Here is a 19653-nt window from a genome sequence, read left to right as displayed (position 1 = left end):
GCTGTCATCCGCCTGCTCAGCGGGGATCGGCGGATTGATCCCCCGTTGAGCAGAACGGCTCCGTCGACAGAACAGAGCCGTGTGAAAGGGGCCTTAGCAACAAATACATTAAATGTATTAATAAGGTTATCTGGCTTTCAGATTAAGTGACATTTTTAGGTCTATGGGTCTTTTAGGTCTTTATATGCACCTATTTATTTATATAGTGTTATGATTGTACAGGGTGCATATGAACTACAAAATTCACACACCATATTAATGAGTTGCCTTTTGTTGACAGAACTGGAGCTTGTACAAAATGCCTTCTTTACTGATCCAAATGATCAAAGTGCCTGGTTTTACCATCGCTGGCTTCTTGGAAGAGGTGAGCAAACTGAAAGCAGGTTATGTTTCTTTTATAGTAAAATGTTTCCTTTGGTTTTATTGTTTCTTTAGTAAACACTGAATAATAGCTGTTTGTTTTTTATGTCAGGTGATCCTCCACTTTCCATTCGATGTATCTTAGCTGATCTGGAAGTACCCTTTGTAACTGTCACTTTTTCTCATCCAGTCCTTGTAAGTTAACACTTCAGGTTGATCATTTTATTTCGAAAAAACACACCTATGCCCTGGATTGACCATGCCTTATTTTCTATGAACTATAACCAGATTTGATTTCAGTTATGGCTTCTTGATGGTTTGTAGGCAGTTATTTATTTGGTAAAGTTTAAAATACTATATGTATATGGGGTGCGCTGTAGATTTTTTGTAATGTATGAGCTGAATGATCTAGATTTTGTGTGTGTGTAATAAAATTTAATGATTTAATTTTACCTTTTAAGTTTTATAGTTATATGGCTGGCATACAGATCACCCCCTGTCTCTCCCCTGCTTACTGTATTATAGTGTATCATTGTCAACAGCAAGGTTAAGAGGATGTGAGCTCATAATTGATGTGTGCAAAGATCTGTGTATACAGTTAAAACATGGCTCACAAGTTAAAAACACTGACAGTATCTTTAACCATTAATTATAAACTTGCTTTTACCCAACCCCCTTTTTTTAATTAGTCACTTCCTCCTTACCTTTGCATTTGTGTATATTACATACATACATACATACATACATACATACATACATACTGCACATTTTCATGTTGTCTCCTATTATTATTTTGCTTTCACAACTATTATTTACTCAAGTAAGGAATAAATTTAAAGCCAAACTGCAGGAATATCCAAAATTCACCCTTGCAGTGCCACCCTCACACACTGCAAGGGTCAAATGCTTGTTATGTGTAGGGAGGGGCACAGTGCTGATTCTATCACTTACTGGTCTCTGCTCTGGTCTGGTCTCTGGTCTGTGGATGTATTCTCAACCCCATCACATATAAAACATAGACATTAACTGTCTTGTACATTGAGGATGCAGGAGTGCGACTGCAACTGTTCTCTGCTTAAAGAGGCAGCTGCAGGAGACTGACGGCAGCATTAGAGGGACCCTGGTGGAGCAGTAAAAAAAGGTAAGTATTACTCCTTATTTTTCTATCCCTAGACATAATGAGCATTTAACCCTTGCAGTGCAGAAGGGCTGCACTGCAAGGGTGATTTTTTTTTTTTTTATATTCCAGATTTCTGGATTTGGGCTGTAAAGAGTAACTGCACTTTGTTGAGAAAAAAAAAATATTTCCTCTGGGTGATTAATGTACATTGCAGGGATTGTATTGCACTTTTTATCAGGTCCCTACCTTATGTTTCTCAGAAGAAATAGCTGTTTGTTTTGCAGTGCCCTTTGTAAACTGATTCTGAATGGAAGGAACTGGTTCATTATAATCAGCAAGTGCTCTGTGTTCTAGAGAAAAACTGCAGTTTCAGCTTCCCTTTAGAAGTATTTAATCCTTGGGAAGTATCTTACCGAAACTGAAATTCCGATTTGCAGGGTGTGGCTAAGATTTGACTTGTATCTTGGTGCAGACTTCAGGGAGAATCAGTGAGCTAATCACATACACAGAAAATAACATTTCTGGGGGTATTCTTTACATCGCCTCCAGATTTCCATGGTTGATTGAATTTTATAGAAAATTACAGTGGCTGCGAATTGCAAAGAAAAGGTCATCTTTAATGACATTTAAGAATATGTAAACCCAATATTTCACATTCCTGATATGTGCCTACTGTCATAGGCATGCACAGCCTTAGCTCAAACACATATGCGTTTGTGTATGTATACTGATAGTGTCAATAGGGCAGTAGACAGTGTCAGTAGTTTTATTTTTATTTTCTATTATTTTTTTTACAATTTTATTTTATTTTTAAAGTTTTTTTTATTACAATTCTTTTAGGACCCCTGTTAGAGGGCTTTGGTGAAAAATCAGGGGGCATCTGCACCACACAGGGTTATTAGGGTGTGCACAGGCACACCTGGCATACCCTGTGCGCATGCCTATGCCTGCTGTACCATGTACTTGTATGAGAAAGTATCCTGTTCTCTTTGTATTGCTTCTGTTGTGTGAAACCCCTGGTGTTCCTGACAGTCCCTCTGCTTTCATATTAAAATTCTGACCACACTAAGCAGGAGAACACAGTGTGGTCAGTTCTCTAGCTGTGATGGGAACTCAGCCTGCTGTCCTCAAATCATTAAGCTCTAACAAGCAGGGCCCTCTGATTTCTCCTGTATTGAATTGTAGTGTAACTGTATTGTCTTCCCTCACATTGTAAAGTGCTGCGTAAACTGTTGGTGCTATATAAATCCTGTATAATAATAATAATAATAGTTAAGACTTGTCCTGGCTTCCCCCCCCCCTCCCAGCCATTCATTGGGAAGATCAGTGTGATTACTTATAAGCAAGTGGAAAACATATATTTATAATGTTTTTTTATATCTATACACAAATGTTTTGCCTTCCACTTTTATTTTAAACTGAATGGATTGTTTCATAAGGTGATCGTTTACACTTTAAATTACAATATGGCCTGTGTAGCAATTATATACTATGATTATTTTATTTTTTATTTGCTATAATTTTTTTAACAATAGTTCAGTTACTCTTTAAATAGTAAGACACTTCTGCTACACTGGCAGGTAGAACCTACATAAATAGAAGCAGTACATACAATTTAATAAAGAACAATACTACTAGCCACTGTTCAGTGTTTGCATTTTGTTTCTTAATACATTGCATGGCAGATCTGTAGTTATACAGGTAACGCAAACACACCTACAAGGTTTTGCAGCTGGTAACTGCATTTGCTATGAGTTTTAGGTACTCCTGTATTGTCCCCAAGCAACATAAATGGTGTTGCAACAGAAGCTACATCATAACTTGAATGTGACAGGGCCCTCCCAGATATCTTTTGGACACCCCCCCCCCCTATTTTTTTTTTTTATTTTGACCCTGCAAAGCAATGCAACAGCAATCGGTTGATTGCCCATTTTTGCAAAATAGATGCATTTAAGATTTACACATTTGTTGTCACGTATATGTATTCAAATCTATTTTCTTGTTCCACATGTCTTAGGTGGGGTGTGATTTAATACTGTTTATTGATGAGAGACCTGTCATGGTCACCTGGAAAACTCCTGAAGGAAAAGAAAAGCCAAGTTTAGTCTGGGTAATAAATTATTAAAATATATGGTGTGCTGATTATTAACTGTGTATCGCTTGTGTTGATCTTTCTCAAAGTCCTGATCTCAAGTTTGTAGGATTTATATTTTATACATGTCCAATGTTAAGGTCTCACTTTACTCATAAGGGAGGAATCTCTCATTCTGATTCTCAAAACCATTACCCAAGTAGCTTTAATGGGTATTCCAAGATGTATGACCACCATCAGCTCTGCAGTCAAACATGGCGTGCAAAGGCCATGGATAATCATTTGTTTGAACCAGTTGTAGCATTCTGAATACCAGGAGAAACTGCATAAAACTCTTGGCTTTTTCACCAAAATCAAGCTCGCCGAGTTAAAAAGGGTTAAGTATGTCACACTAATATGGAAGGTAAATTCAGGTTTTATTCTGACTGCCCCTGCACACATTAAAAAGTAAAATTATATATGTGGTAACCTTTAGAGTTAACGTATGATTTACATAAACTGCAGGAAAGGCTTTTCACAAAGGTAAATAAATACCAATACTTCAAATGCAAAGGTTATCCCCCACACTGCCTGACCCTCATAGCGCATTGCAGTATTTTGATTAATAATCAAGCCAGCTGCGTCCTTTTGTGTGCATTTCTCCATTAATTTCTATGAACTAAGCACCTTGCCTCAGTAGTACAGCATACGCTAACGGAGCTTCCTTAGACATGGTTACATCAAAAGTCTTTTATTCTGTCTTAAATGGTCAACTAATGCAAAACTGGATACTGTACACTTGGTTGACTGGACCAGTGTGAATATATTTTGCAGTCTGACATAATGATATCTGCGTTTTTTTTTTATAGGTCTGTGATGTCCCCAAAGACCGTTTAAGTGGCCATTGTCAGCATAAGATCAAGGTCATCTGGAAAGATGGTGAAGTTAAGGAGTGTTCGTCATATCCAGGTGACCATCAGACCTTATAATCAGTGCAGTATCTGTAAATGTATTCATCCTCCATATTGGAAACTGATGTTTTCGCTTTAATATAGGAAAGCGGGTCACATGGTTTAGAGATTCTGTAACAGAAGATAACATTTTCAGGTAATTTTTTATTTATTTTATTTTTTTTCTGGTGTAGTGCCCTTTTTTGTGAATTTCTTATATTGTAATACTACTCCAAATGTGTAGTTTACCCTAAACACACCCTCTAGGGGAGCATACTGTATATAATATGGGATCCCATTCAGATTTTTAAGTGTCATGGCAGGTCTGAGAAAAGATGTGAGAATTGTAGGCAGAGATGTAACTAGATCCTTAAGGGCTAGAACCAGTGGAAGAGACCATAAAAGGCCCACCTGACCCCTGGCCAGGCCCTTACCTCCGGCCCGGGGTCCTTCCCACTGATCCCAGGGCCCTTTACTTCCATCACAGGACCCTTTTTTATGGTCCTGCAGGTGGACCCTTTCGCAAGTTCTGCATTGGCCCCCTTCCTGCCATCCTGGCCCTCCATGGTGGCAGAACACCAAGACCCATTCGCAAGTAGGACCTTTGTGACCCCGGTAGTTCTGCCACTGGTGTCAGTAGTTTTCATTATTTTATTTTTACCTTTTTTTTTTACAATTTTTCTAGGAGCCTCGTTGGCTTTGGTGAGATATTAGAGGTCTAAACAGACCTCTGATGTTCCACCTTTGAGACAGAGAAAGGAGATTAGGGACACAGCCCGCAATCTCCATCTCTGCAGCTTCAGTTGCACAGAATGAATGGACAGGAATAGCTCTGTACAGAGCTTCCCCTTTATTCACAAACTGAAGCATTGTAAACTTTGTTTACAATGCTTGTTATGAATAAACAGAGTCTGTGATCGGTACTGATCTCTGACTCTGTCCATCCAGAAAAGGTCAGTAAATTACATACTTACCAGTCCCTTCCCTGCTCTCCATCCTGCAAGCGGGGAGGGAAGGTAGCAGAGTTGCGGGAGATGAGGGGAGGGGGGGGGGGGTAGGAGGGTATACGGCGGCCAAGTGCAGCAAGACATGGATAGGAGGGCCGGGGTGGGTGACATATTGAAGAACTGATCCCTTTCATTTTCCCCCTGCAGCCGCTAAATGCCTGGGGAGGGAGAGGAGGAGATGTAGGTGTTCAGCGGCTAGAGGAGGAAAATGGAAGGGATCAATTCCTCTATATGCTGCCCCTCCTATCCAGGTGTACAGTTGTGTAGTACAGGACCCCTGGAGCATAGGGCTGAGTCGCAATTACAACATCTGTAGTTATGCCCCTGGTTGTAGGCTTACCTTGGTGGCTACAAAGCAACAGTTCCCAGATATTCATACTAACATGTATCAATCCTCTGAAGTTCAGTTATAAACTGTTACACTCAATGTAATGGTGATGCTCTGCACAAATCAAAAGCTCTGAAAAAGTTCCACATTCAGTTTCTTGGTGAAGTCGAAGTTTAGCTTTAAGATCTTAAGGCTACATTCACACCTGAGCGTAGCGTTTTTCGCGCGTTTTTTACCGCGATTTTACCGCGATTTTTGCGGCGTTTTTTACCGCGATTTTACCGCGATTTTTACCGCGATTTTTGTGCAGGCGTTTTTAGATTCAATAGAGATCAATGGAAAACGCCTGTAATCTGCCCAAAAAGAAGCTCATGTACTTTTTTGAGCGTTGGGCGTTTTGTATACAGCTTCAAAACGCTCAGATGTGAACAGGGGCCATTGAAATGAATAGGATTTGTCTTGTTGGGCGTTTTGAGAGCTGATCCTAGAGCAGAAAAACGCCCCAAAAACGCCCCAAAACGCCTACATGTGAACGGAGCCTAAAGCATTTTTAACACAAGAACAAAAAATAATAGTTATTTGTCCTAGATGTGATGGCTGCATTCAGTTTCCTTTTTTCACTTTTTATTATATTTTTACCTGATAATCCTGACACTAGCACTATTCTTGTCCTAGTGTGAGAACCATAGAATTATCACTGGTGTGTTAGGACTACATAAAACCTCTCTCTCTTCTCTATAATGGGGAGGTCCACAGAGAAAGTAGAGAACAATGCTAACTGGTAACAGTTCAGAGGAACAGAATTCAAAAGTCTTGGCTCACAAGATTTGTGGCTGAATGAACAGCTACTGTTATTTTTGCATTTGTTAAACCGCTATTAATGTGTTCAATAGTATAATTAACAGAACAAAAGGTTGAAAATTAGAGAAATGTATTGTTAGAGTTTGCCATATGCTTTAATGGTGTAATAATTAACAGTTTTTCTATCAACAAAGCCTTTAATGTCTCCATCTTAAGTGTTGCTATTCTTCTCTAGCTTGGAACTCTCTGAAGGGAAAAGCAATGTCCTGCAGCAGGAGTTACAATCTTGCAAGGAGCTCCAGGAACTGGAACCTGACAATAAGTGTAAGTTTTGTCACTGTACATTGTTGATGCCTTTTTTGTGATTCACTCAGTTTACAAAGGCATTTTTATGATTATATAGTAAGAGATACCTTTTTACTTACTTCACGCCCAGTTGTACAAAGCACATGAAAAGTTTGCCTGTGTTATATTTATGGTTTGAAGAGCCAGACTGAGACCCTGGATGATGTAGCACAGAGCATTATTTGTCTGAAGTCTCATTACTTTTATGGTTGGTCAAAGCAGAATTGCAAAATCATCTCTCTCTCTGTACAGTCTGAGGACTTGCAACTATGGCAGCTCCATGATACACAGTGCAAACCTTATTTCTAACCAGACAATGGCACTAGAGACATTAACATGTACTTATAAAAACTTAAAATTTGATTTTTTTTAAAACATTTTTATTTATTACAAGGTCCACTTACGTGCAGGTGAGGCTTGGTTGACAGGAGACAGGATTTATTTTCAGGAAAATTAACCCTATTTGTAAAAACAGATCTTTATTGCACACATTTCAATTAATCTTACAAGATGCACCAATAACTTACACAAATTACAGTATGTACTTTGCAGGCAATCTTATGAAGAAACACCATTCTCCTGTAAGGGACAGCTCCTAAATACTATTATCTGCTACCTGGCATGAATTAACATCTCAACTCTTTTTAAAACCATGGTAGTGGAAAAATGAGATCATCAGTTCTAAGCTAGCCTGCTGCATGAATCAGTATTGGTAATGTTTTGAAAAGAAAATGAATAAATTAAAGCACTGCCATTGATAGAAGAAATAGTTTTACTGGAGAAATATAGTTCAGAGGAAACCTGTATGACAGATATATGTAGACTGCCATTGTTTTGGCTGTCATGCTGATCTAATGGCTTCAGTATTTTCTGTGTCAGTGAATAAGAGCAAGTATGCTGATAAGGTTTTCGGAACTTTTGTCTGACATTCCTGAGCTGCCTACTTTTCCAGACAGGATTAAAGATGGAAACACTTTTGGGACATTTTCAGATATTGATCAGTAATGGCAGCCTTTACATTTCTCTCAGTATGGAATCCTATCCTATATTATAAAGTCCAAGTGTCTCTGCGTCCAGTCCCTGTGTCCGTGGGATTGCGCTACTGCACATGTGCCCCACGGACAGCCGTTGGGACTTGGAGCGCAGAGACTTCAGGCGGCCGGGCGAAACTCTTGAAGCGGTGGGTGTGCGCGGGCATGCAGGGGGTGCGTGCTCGCACGCGAGAGCCGCTCGGTCAGCTCTGCGCGTGTCCCCGATGTTGCTAGGGCAACAGGGACGCTATGCCCAGTGCTGGCTACGTCATGCGGCTCTCGCGTTGTTAGAAAAAATGTTTGACCACATATGTTCTAGCGCCCGTTAATTCAACGGGCTTAATGTCTAGTTCCTTTAATAACCAGCAGATGTCACTGTCCATGAAGAAGTGCTTTACATTGTATTTCCAGTTATATAGACTATTTTATAGACAAACTGGTATAGAAGCTACTTTTTACATTTACATTTTTTTACATGTTTTAACTCACCTAGCATAACCTGAAACAAAAATAAAAACTACTACTTTAAATTTTATTTGCAGTTTTTTAAAAAACATCAAAACTGATGTTTCCCCCTGCAGGGCTGCAGTGAAGTTAGTGTTTACCGTAAATAACTCTGTACTGTGTTTGCAGATTTCATTATCATTTGTAAACTGGATTTGAATACAGTCTGTTCGAGTTTAATAAGGAGAGACTCTGTGTATTCCTTTTTGTCAGTGGGGACAGATTCTGTTCTGTTTCCAGTGACGCTTTATGCATTGACATACCTGCTTAGACTCAGTCTGTCCGGACAGTCTGGTCACCTGCTGACTTGCCACCATCCACAGGCAGCTCAACTCTTTAGTAAGAGAGTAAGGTGAATCAAAACAGCTTTATTTCAGATAATTGCAGCAGTATAGAGGATGTTTTCCAGTCTTTTGAAGTATAAGAAGACAGTGAATTTCCTAAGCCCTGTCTCTGAAGTACTAACACTGACTGAGGGAACATAGAAGAAACATGGGGGGGTCTAGCAATACTGGACTAAACAGAGGGGGAGGATAGAGTGAGAGATCTAGCTGTGGTGGCCCAAAAACCACCACTAGATGTCATCATACACCAAACAATAGTAACTTAATCTAGTTCAATACAACACAAAAAAAAAACATAAATTGGATAGAATAGATTGTTTCCTCTTGTTTTAAATTGTTCTGAATAAGGGTCCTTTCACACAGGCTTGCCGCCCGGCGGACTTCGCTGTGCTCATCGTGGGATCGATCCCCGCTGAGCAGGCCGATGACAGGTCCATCTCTGCTCACTGTGCTGAGAGTGACCTGTCAGGGCCACACTCTCCTCTATGGGAGATCTGATGAGAATGGATCGCCTGTCTGTTTTCACTTGATCCCATCTGATCCGATCCTCCAGACTGATGGAAAAAAAGGGTTATCATCCGTCTGGTTTTCATGGACAGGATCAGATCCAATAGCAGCAGGTGTCAGTGGACATATTGCGGCTGACATCCGCTGCCCCATAGAGGAGCATGGAGAGCCTGATTGGGTCCACCTGAAAAACTGACAGGCAGACCTGATCGGAAAGCCCATGTGAAAGGGGTCTAACTTGCAGTCTGCCAAAGACCTGCTCCAAAAAAACAATGAGAAATTTATGTATTACTATTAGGTATGTTATGTGAATGGGAATACATAATAAACATATATAGCGGGTTTTTCTCAAAATTGACTGCAAAAGTGGAAATACACTTTACAGATTGTTACCCCAGCATTTTTTTATTCCTGCTGTAGCACGTACTTGTGTTAAAAAAATGTCTGTTCTCTTTCCATTGCTCCGTTTGTGTGGGAATATCTTGTGATCCAGTCCCCCTGCTTTCCTATTTCAAACTGACCACATTAGGCATAGAAGTACATCCTTCCCAGCGTGGTCAGTTTTCTGGCTGCGCTCAGAGAACAGCCTGCCTGTCCTCCAATGACTAAGACTTGTATTGTCACACCCTCTGCACAGCTCTTCACTGGGAAGATCAGTATATTGCTATTTCTTCCTGGTACTATTCTAAGGTACTTATGCTGGAAATATACACTGCTCAAAAAAATTAAAGGAAAACTTTAAAAAAAACGGGGGAAAATATCATGCTGGATATCCATACTAATATGGACTCGGTAATGTGTTAGGAACAAAAGGATGCCCCACCGTTTGATGAAAATGAAAATGATCAACCTACAGAGGGCTGAATTCAAAGACACCGTAAAATAAAAGTGAAAAAATGATGCAGCAGGCTAGTCCATTTTGCTGAAATTTCATTGTAGCAACTCAAATTGATACTCCAGTAGTTTGTATGGCCCCCACGTGCTTGTATGCATGCCTGACAACGTCGGGGGCATGCTCCTAATGAGACGATGGATGGTGTCCTGGGGTATTTCCTCCCAGATCTGGACCAGGGCCTGAGCTCCTAAGCAGACTGAGGTGCAACCTGGCGGCGTTGGGTGAACCAAAACATAATGTCCCAGAGGTTTTCTATTGGATTTAGGTCAGGCGAGTGTGGGGGCCATTTAATTGTATCAATTCCTTCATCCTCCAGGAACTGGCTGCATACACACGCCACATGTGTCCGGGCATTGTCGTGCACCAGGAGGAACACAGGACCCACTGCACCAGACAGTGGGTCCAAGGATTTTATCCCAATACCTAATGGCAGTCAGGGTGCCATTGTCTAGCCTGTAGAGGTCTGTGCGTCCCTCCATAGGTATGCCTCCCCAGAGCATCACTGACCCACCACTAAACCCGTCATGCTGAACGATGTTATAGGCAGCATAACATTCTCCACGGCTTCTCCAGACCCTTTCACGTCTGTCACATGTGCTTAGGGTGAACCTGTTCTCATCTGTGAAAAGCACATATGGCAGACCTGATGATGGGTTAAGGACCTTCTACGGCCCTGTCCAGCTCTCCTAGAGTAACTGCCTCTCTCCTGGAATCTCCTCCATTCTCTTGAGACTGTGCTGGAAGATACAGCAAACCTTCAGGCAATGGCACGTATTGATATGCCATCCTGGAGGAGTTGGACTGCCTGTGCAACCTCTATAGGGTCCAGGTATCGTCTCATGTTACCAATAGTGACACTGACCCTAGCCAAATGCAAAGTTAGTGACAAACAGTCAGAAAAGATGAGTAGGGAAAAAATGTCAGTGGCCTCCACCTGTAAAACCATTCCTGTTTTGGAGGTCGTCTCATTGTTGCCCATCTAGTACACCTGTTGTTTATTTTATTAACAACATAGCAGCTGAAACTGATTACCAACCCCCTCTGCTACTTAACTGACCAGAACAATATCCCAGGAGTTTAATTGACTTGATGCTATACTCTGATTAAAAAGTGTTCCTTTAATTTTTTGAGCAGTGTAAATAAAGTGTGTGTCAAGCAAAAAAAAAAAAAGGGATTTACTACACCTCCTGGAATAAGTGCACTTTTCTTCATGATTTATCCCTTCAAACATGCTGCAAGTACATGCAATTATAGGACAAATAATCAATGTGCTAGAAGAATGGTGTATTTGATTACTGAAAATGAAAAAAAAAAACTGACATGGTCAGTGTCAGAGACCAGTAGCTATAGCAGTAGAAAGGCTCCCACCACCCAGCAGGTACGCGAGCAAGTACACAAGCAGGTCACCCTGGCAGATGACGCGGGCTCATCCGAGGCGCAGAGGCTAAGCACTAACTGGTCTTCACCAGAGCTGTTGATGGTGGAGATGGGTTTTGCTGTATGTTAATAACAGGTTGCAGTCCTCAGGAATGGCCCACTAGGAGGTGAACAGGCCAGGCTCCAGTAGCAGATGTGGCAGGTAGGTATTAAGCGGAAGCGTAATCCGTAAACAAGTCAAAAGTCAGTAACTAGTTGTAGGTTAGGAGCAAGTGAAAGCGTAGTCTGAGAACAAGCCAAAGGTTGGAAATGAGTGGTAGTGAAGATACGGACGGCAGCAGTAGTGAGAGGAGCAAGATATTGGCTGGAAAAGAGTACAATAATCTAGCAAACAGGAAGTGCAAAGACATGGCTTAAATCGGGATGTTCATGTGAGGAGCAAAGAGTTTAAGGTTCACTAGAGACAAGGTACAAGGAAGGATTGTTTAAGAAATTAGGCAAGGAGCTGTCCAGCATCTCGAGTGGCACAAAGATATATAGCCAAACACTGCAGAGGTTGCAGGTTCAGATCAAGACCCTGAAAAAACCTTGAACCCTTTTAAACTCTAACTTTTTCATTTATGCTGAGATGTTTATTATTAGTTTAAAGTTCTAAACACAAAAAGATTTTTTTTTTCCCTAATGGAAACCTGTTAACATCTGCAACCCCCATACTACCCTAATCACTTACCCGAGTCCGCTCTCGAACCAGTGCTGTCCCCTAGTTGCCATACCAACGCTTACACAATTTCTTAGGCATATGGCCCTGCCTACTTCATTTATGATGGATTACAAGATCGCAATCCTCACCATCTATTTTCCTCTCCTCATCTCTGTAACCTCTCCTTGTGGACAGGCAGAAAGCACAGGAAGTTATCAGCTCACAAACTTTTCTGGAAAAAACATGTATTTTTTGCACTTATCAAATATAACAAAACACATCCAACGATCTATTTAGCAGACAAATAAAAGAAGTTAATTGTTAGGGTTTAGGCCCCTTTCACACTTGTGCGACTTAAAGTCACGCAATTTAACCGCGATTTTGCCGCGATTTTGTTGCCGTGACTTGAAGCAAATGTCTTTTGGACCTCAAAACGCATTAAAATCGACCAAAAGTAGTGCAGGGACTACTTTGAAGTCGTTGCGACTTGAAGTCGTACAGATATGAATGGTACTCATTGGAAGTCATGGAGAACGACTTGTCATGCAACTTTGCAGTCCAAAATCGCAGAACAAGTCGCACAAGTGTGAAAGGGGCCTTACATTGACTTTAGGAAAATGATTATTTGACATAGAAGTACATTTAAAAAAAAAAAACAGATATTTCAGAATTCAGTATAACAATAACAGCAGTTATTCAAGGAAGGTTTGTTTTCATAAGAAATGCCTTGTTGTTGACAGTTGTTTTCAACTAAGAGCCGGTTCACACTGGGGCGACTTGTCAGGCGACCTGGTCGCCTGACAAGTCGCCGTGGGTCGCCTGCCCATAGATTAGCACTGGACCCGTTCTAATAGAAGCGACACAAGTCGCTCCGACTTAGAAAAAGGGTCCTGAGCTTCTTTGGGGCGACCTGGAGCGACCTGCATTGACTTCAATGATATGAAGTCCGTGCAGGTCTCTCCTCACAGGTCGCCCGCCAAGTCAGGTCGCTGCTATGTGAACCGGCTCTCACAGATTGTTTGAAGGGATTGAATTTCTGAGTGTTGGTGTATGGCCAGCTTAATAGGTCTGTTTTTTTTTTTGTTTAACCAGTGGGCTGAATGAAAAAACTGACCTGATTCCAGCATCTACATCTGATGTGTCATTTAATCCTCCCCGTATCATTGTATTCTGTCAGCAGAGGGACTTCCCTGCCATCAAAATACACAGATCAATGCTGCAGTCAATTGCAGTTTATTTTACTATGATGTGACTTTGGATGAGTGTGACTTGGACGCGGCTTGGATGCAAATTTTTGTTAAGAAACGGGCGTCTGTGGCGTCCTTAACAACCACTGAATAGCAGGTTGTCAAGGAGCGAGCGGCCGCCGCATTCTTAAAGAGGAGCTACAGCCACCTATATAAAAAAAAAAATAAAAGTCAGTAACTACAAAAAGTGTAGCTGCTGACTTAAAAAACAGGCACTCACCTGTCTCATGGTCCAGCGTTGAGCTCATCCCAGCTGTCTTCAACCGCTCTACACCCCCAGCAGCGCCAGCATCTTCACTATGGGCACCCGGCTGTGACAGCTTGCGGCTTCACAGCCGGGTGCCCACTGCGCATGCGCGAGTCACGCAGCACATCCTGGATTGGCGGATGCAGTTTTCTAGGACCTGTCAGTGTTCAAGAAGACTGCAGGGGGAGGGAGGGAGGAGAACTTCTGTTCCTGAGCGACGCGGCATTCGGAACAGAAGTGGGAGCAGGTACCTGTCAAAATCGAGTACCCGCTCCCCCTCCTCAAAAGTTCCAGTTGTGCAAGAGGAGCGGGGGATGATTCCTTAAAGCGGAACTTCCACTTTTGGGTGGAGTTCCGCTTTAACAAACAATGACTCATCATCTGTCAGTGGGATTCCCTGCTGACTGCTGAAGGTAAGCAAAAGAATGCTGGCATTTAAAAATAGTTATAAATTTATATTCAGCTTTCAGCGAGGAATCTGCTAATTACTGCTTGTTGAGGACACCAGTGGGTGCTGGCTCCTGAACAACCAGGGCGTGCCTCCAAAATTGGACAAAACTGAATATTTTACATTTCATTTGGAAATCAAGGTCCCAAAGTCTGGAGGAAGAGTGGAAGTGTGCAGAATCCAGGTTGCATGAGGTCCAGTGTGAAGTTTCCACAGTCAGTGATGATTTGAGGAGCCATGTCATCTGCTGGTGTTGGTCTACTGTGTTTTATCAAGTCCAAAGTCAGCGCAGCCCTCTAGCAGGAAATTCTAGAGCACTTCATGCTTCCCTCTCCCTAATTGATATCACTTATAGAATATTGCTATGATAAAGACCACTTTCACCAAAAGAGAGCAAAGCTGATTGGCCAGTATTATGCTTTGTTAGCACTAGTTTATCAGGAAAATATTCAAAAAAGGTTATTTACAAGGCAAAGGGGCATTCCACTTGATTCCGGAATATGAAAAAAACGTTGAACCCTTCAAACCCCAACTTTTTCATTGACGCTAAGATGTTTATTATTAGTTAAAGTAGTTCTCCATACAAAAGGCTTTTTATTTACCTTTGCATTCTCTACATTAACCCCTAGGCACGGAGCGCATGCAGACATGTGGCCTCTTGGTGGCCAGGCCTTGGTGCCGAGTGGTTGCATATTTTCATGCATTAGCACTGACAAAACTGTGTCGAGAGCCCGCACGCTCCCGGCTTTATGACCAGCGGCTCACGAAAACCTCCCGACCACTTCTTAGTTTTGCGATCATGTGACCGCCTTGACAGCCAATCACGGCAGTCACATGGTCACAAAGCCCACCCGGCCTCCTGGAATGCTAAACCCCTAAAGGGCTGGCGGGAGCCGGTGCAAAGGGATTAAAATCCTTCCAACACCAGACTAGAAATAATTATATACAATGTGGAAATGAATATATGATTTCAGATTTTGATCATAGATAGATATGCTTTAAACAACACAGCCCTGGGATCTGTCTAGTCCTGGCTATAAGAGGCCTTTCAGTGAGTGGCAGTCTGTTTATAACACTCACCACTTAGTAGTTGGTCTTCTTGCTGTACTTAAGCAGTTGTGCAGATGACCATGCCATCCATGACTCTGAGCATAAAAAATGCTGCCATCATATTTATGACCACTGTGGTGAGGATAGTGCACCATTTAGATGTCAAAACCGAAATCGATAAGATTTCAATAGAACTTTACCCAGGTTATTTAGCATTCTTTATTCTGTATAAGCACTGGCCGACTGTATAACTTACATACAGTATAAGGCGGCTCTGCTTCGTGGGATCACATACCTAGTACGTGACCCTGCACCTTCGGGGCTGGGGCGTGCATACTCGCCAACGGCAGCCTGCCCCCACTGATTATACACAGCGGGAGCTGATCTGTGGGTACTGCAGACTCAATGTTCAGCACAGAGGCCGAACCGCGATCTGCCTATGTAAACAAAGCAGGAACATGGATCAGTGCCTTCCCCCTAATAAAAGCACCTTCCACACAGTACACTAACACTGGCTAGGCACACAGTTAACCCTTTGGCCGTACCTGATGTTAACCCTTTCCCAGCCAGTGTCATTAGTGCAGTGACGGTGCATATTTTTAGCACTGATCACTGTATTAGTGTCCCTGGTTTCCAAAAAAGTGTCAGTTAGTGTCCGATTTGTCCGCCGCAATATCGCAGTCCCACTATAAGTCGCTGATCGCCACCATTACTAGTAAAAAAAAAAATAAAAATAAATTAAAATTCCATAAATATATATCCCATAGTTTGTAGATGCTATCATTTTTGCGCAAACCAATCAATATATGCTTATCGTGCTTTTTTTCCCCCAAAAAATGTAGTAGAATACATATCGGCCTAAATTGATAAGGGAATTTTATTTTTTACATATCCTATTTTTATTGGATATGTTTTATAGAAAAAATAAATAAATATATATATATAATTTTTTTTTTTTTTCAAAATTGATCTTTCTCTTACGTCATCTTCATATTCGTCACAATGGGGTATTAGACTTTGCTCCGAAGGAGTAGCTAGGCAACAGAATATGTTAACATTAAAGCTTTTAACATATCCCACCCCCAGGGGGTGGTCCCCTCAGTCAATACCCTCCTACTTCCTGCATCCATATCTCAGTTTCAATGTCTAGCTTGTCAGGAGTAGCTGGATCTCTCTATGCTGGGGCATTTTGCCTCAGCCTTTATCTTCTTTTTTGATTTTTTGTTTGAGTTTTTTCTCTCTCTTTACTTAGCTGTTCTTTTTGTCAGCATTAGTTAGTTCTTCTGATGAAGAGGATTCGTGCGGGCTGGGTCTCGGGCTGATTCCCCTGGTCTCAGGTTGTGGGTCAGTGGCTTCCCAGCCTGCCATCGAGCGTTCAGCCAGGTAACGCTCCTGGCACAGTGAACAACCCATCCCTGTTCGGTGCAGGGATGCTTGGTGAGGTGGCTACCTCACTGGACGCTGTGCGGTTTCTTAACCCCGATTTTTCTGCGTCCTGAATGCGACTCTCCCTGCCACATGTGCAGTGGCTTGTTCGCCTGTGCGGGTTCCCCACGCCATTTAGGTAAGTGTATCTGTGTGGGGACCTGTCTGTTGGGGGGGTGTCAGTCTGGGACTGTGTAACCTGCCTCTGTTCACACTGTTTGGCTCCCTATCACTCTGGCTGCATGCTGTGGGCTGCAGGGGGGGGGGGGGGCTGTGCTGCACTATCTGTGTCAGACTGTGGGATGTGTGACAGGCTGTGTGCTGTGGGGCATGTTTTGTCATGTTTGGGCACAATACAGCGATCGCTGCGGCGGTCCGCCATGTTTTTTACATGCTGTAGTGTTATACTGCGGTCCTCACAGTAGTGGGGGGGCGGCGGTTTCGGCGCCAAACGGCGCCATTTTGGCTGCGCTCGCCCCGGCCGCATGTTTGCACTGCGGGCGGCCATTTTCTTGTAGCCTTCCATAGGCTTTAATAGAGCGCCCTGATTCATCACTTCCTCTTTCCTGGGTGCACCGATCGAGGCGGCAGCAGCAGCAGCAGTGGTCTCTTCAGGTTTAATCCTCTCTTCTTCCTATATCCATTGCCTGTATTCAGTTTTATCCCTGTGGGGGTCTGCTTGTGCTAGTGTGTGTGTGTGCGGTGGGCTGCGCTCGCCGCGCTTGTTAAAGGGGCAGTTAACCCTTTATTCTCCAGCATATTTTTTGGGGCAATGGATTCTCAGGAAGGCAAATTTCCTGCCACCTTGGTGGGTAGCCAGGGGACTGCTGTTTCCCCCCCAGGGGGGGATTTGGCTGAGGTGGTGGCTAACCTTGCTGCTCAGGTGCAGATGCTTGTGGCTGCTCAATCCACTAAAAGATTCAGAGGGTGATGGTGATGGGGCTGCTATGGCTGGGATCTCCTTATCGGGGTCCCGTTCCTCCCTGGATCTCGTGGGGTCCGAGGTGGAGGCTGAGGTTGAAGGGGTTGATAATTCTCCCCCTGGCTCGCCTGAAGAGCTTGCAATCATGGATGAATTGGTTGCTTCTATTAAACAAACGCTATGTTTGCAGGATGAACCGTGTCCTCCTGCTGCCCTGGCGGCTTATGGGACACAGAAAAGACGCAAGACATTGCAGGTCTTTCCCTGCACTGATGATTTTCAGCGCGCTGTTAAGGAACAATGGCGCAATTTACGCAAACCTTTTGCTGTGCCAAGTAGGTTCAGGCTGCGTTATCCTTTCACGCCTACCACTGATGAACGGTGGTGTGTGCCACCCCCGGTGGATCACGCGATAGCGGTTTTGAATAAATCCACTGCCATTCCTGCAGAAGATACTCCGGTGTTCCGAGATCCCACGGATAGGAGACTGGAGTCTCTTGCCCGTCATACTTATTCTGTTACGGGTTCGATGCTTAAAGCTCTGTTTGCCTCTCTTATGGCAGCCCAGGCTGTCGCGAGTTGGACGCAGGTGCTTAGGAGTGTCCTAGTGGCTGATTCGGCCTCACCGGCGACATTGGATATGGTGGATCAAATCCATCAAGGTGTCATGTATTTGTGTGATGCGGACTTGGATTTAGTGCCGTTGGCTGCACGTGTACACAGCGTGGCGGTGTTGTCTCGCCGCCTGGTTTGGTTAAAGTGTTGGTCTGTGGACCAATCTTCGCGCAAGACCCTAGCCAATCTGCCTTATGATGGATCTCGCCTTTTTGGGGAATCCTTGGATACATTGATAAAGGGGATCACGGGCGGTAAGAGCACACTCTTGCCCCATTTCCCCAAGGCTAAGGGGGCTCCTGGTAAGAAGCATACTAATTTTTGGCCTTCTCAGGGGTCCTTTCGTGCCTTTCGGTCGCACTACAAGGGCAAACCGTTCAAGGGTCACGGCTCCCAAAAGAAGCCGGGGTCTGGTAAGCAGAAGTCCGGTCAGTCCGGACCCGCTGCCCATAACAATGCGGCCTGAAGGGACGCCCTCACCCAGTTCTGGGGTGGGGGGGCGCTTGCTCGGTTTTCTTCAACCCTGGCTGGCCCGCGTTCGGGACCGGTGGGTTCAGGAGATCGTTCGATCTGGCTACAAGATCGAGTTTCTCTCTCGGCCGGAGAGCAGATTCTTTCCCTCAAATCTTCAACTGTCTCCAGAGCGTTTGCAGGATCTGCACCTAGCGGTGCGGGACCTGAGGGCTCAGGGAGTGGTGGTTCCGGTGCCTCATCGGGACAGATTTCGGGGGTTTTATTCAAATCTGTTCACCGTGCCCAGGAAGGAGGGCAAGGTTCGTCCAATTCTGGACTTGAAGGCTCTGAACCGCTTTGTGCGGGTTCGCAAGTTCCGCATGGAATCCCTGTGGTCGGTGGTGGCTGCCCTGGTTCCGGGGGAATTCATGGCCTCCATCGATTTGAAGGATGCGTACCTTCACATCCCGATTTTCGAGGGTCACCAGAGGTACTTGCGATTCGCCATTGCGGAGGATCATTACCAATTCGTGGCGTTACCTTTTGGTCTCGCCTCGGCTCCACGGGTTTTCACCAAGGTGCTTGCACCGGTTCTGGCTTTGTTGAGAGCCCAGGGCATCTCTGTCCTGGGGTATCTGGACGATATTCTGGTTCGGTCTGCGACCAGCCAGGGTCTGGAAAAGGACCTGTCCGTCACGATGCAAACTCTACAGGAGTTTGGTTGGACGATAAATTTTCCAAAATCGACGCTGGGTCCGTCGGTTCGTCTTCCCTACCTGGGAATGATCCTGGACTCGGTCCAGGCGAAGGTCTTCCTGCCGGACGACAAACTCAGGACTCTTCAGGAGGAAGTCAGGTCCCTCAGGGACGTTCCACACTCGTCACTGCGGACGTGCATGAGATGTC

At 43.7% G+C, this 19653-nt stretch overlaps 1 protein-coding gene across 1 annotated transcript in view; it reads left to right on the top strand.

Annotated features, from left to right (window-relative positions):
- The window catches only part of RABGGTA (Rab geranylgeranyltransferase subunit alpha), a gene marked incomplete at its 5' end in the record, with an annotated part of 58018 nt that overhangs the window by 21863 nt on the left and 16502 nt on the right, over nt 1–19653 (top strand). The window contains 6 exons of the mRNA XM_082243295.1: nt 281–364; nt 473–555; nt 3498–3590; nt 4421–4520; nt 4607–4658; nt 6873–6961. Coding sequence (XP_082099421.1) covers nt 281–364; nt 473–555; nt 3498–3590; nt 4421–4520; nt 4607–4658; nt 6873–6961 — 501 coding nt within the window. The remainder of the gene's footprint in view (nt 1–280; nt 365–472; nt 556–3497; nt 3591–4420; nt 4521–4606; nt 4659–6872; nt 6962–19653) is intronic.

This window comes from Pelophylax lessonae, assembly GCF_965119305.1.
Source record: "Pelophylax lessonae genome assembly, chromosome: 1".
In the NCBI taxonomy this organism is placed as follows: domain Eukaryota; kingdom Metazoa; phylum Chordata; class Amphibia; order Anura; family Ranidae; genus Pelophylax; species Pelophylax lessonae.
The sequence above is the reverse complement of the archived record's forward strand: the minus strand, read 5'-3'. Positions and strand labels throughout refer to the sequence as shown.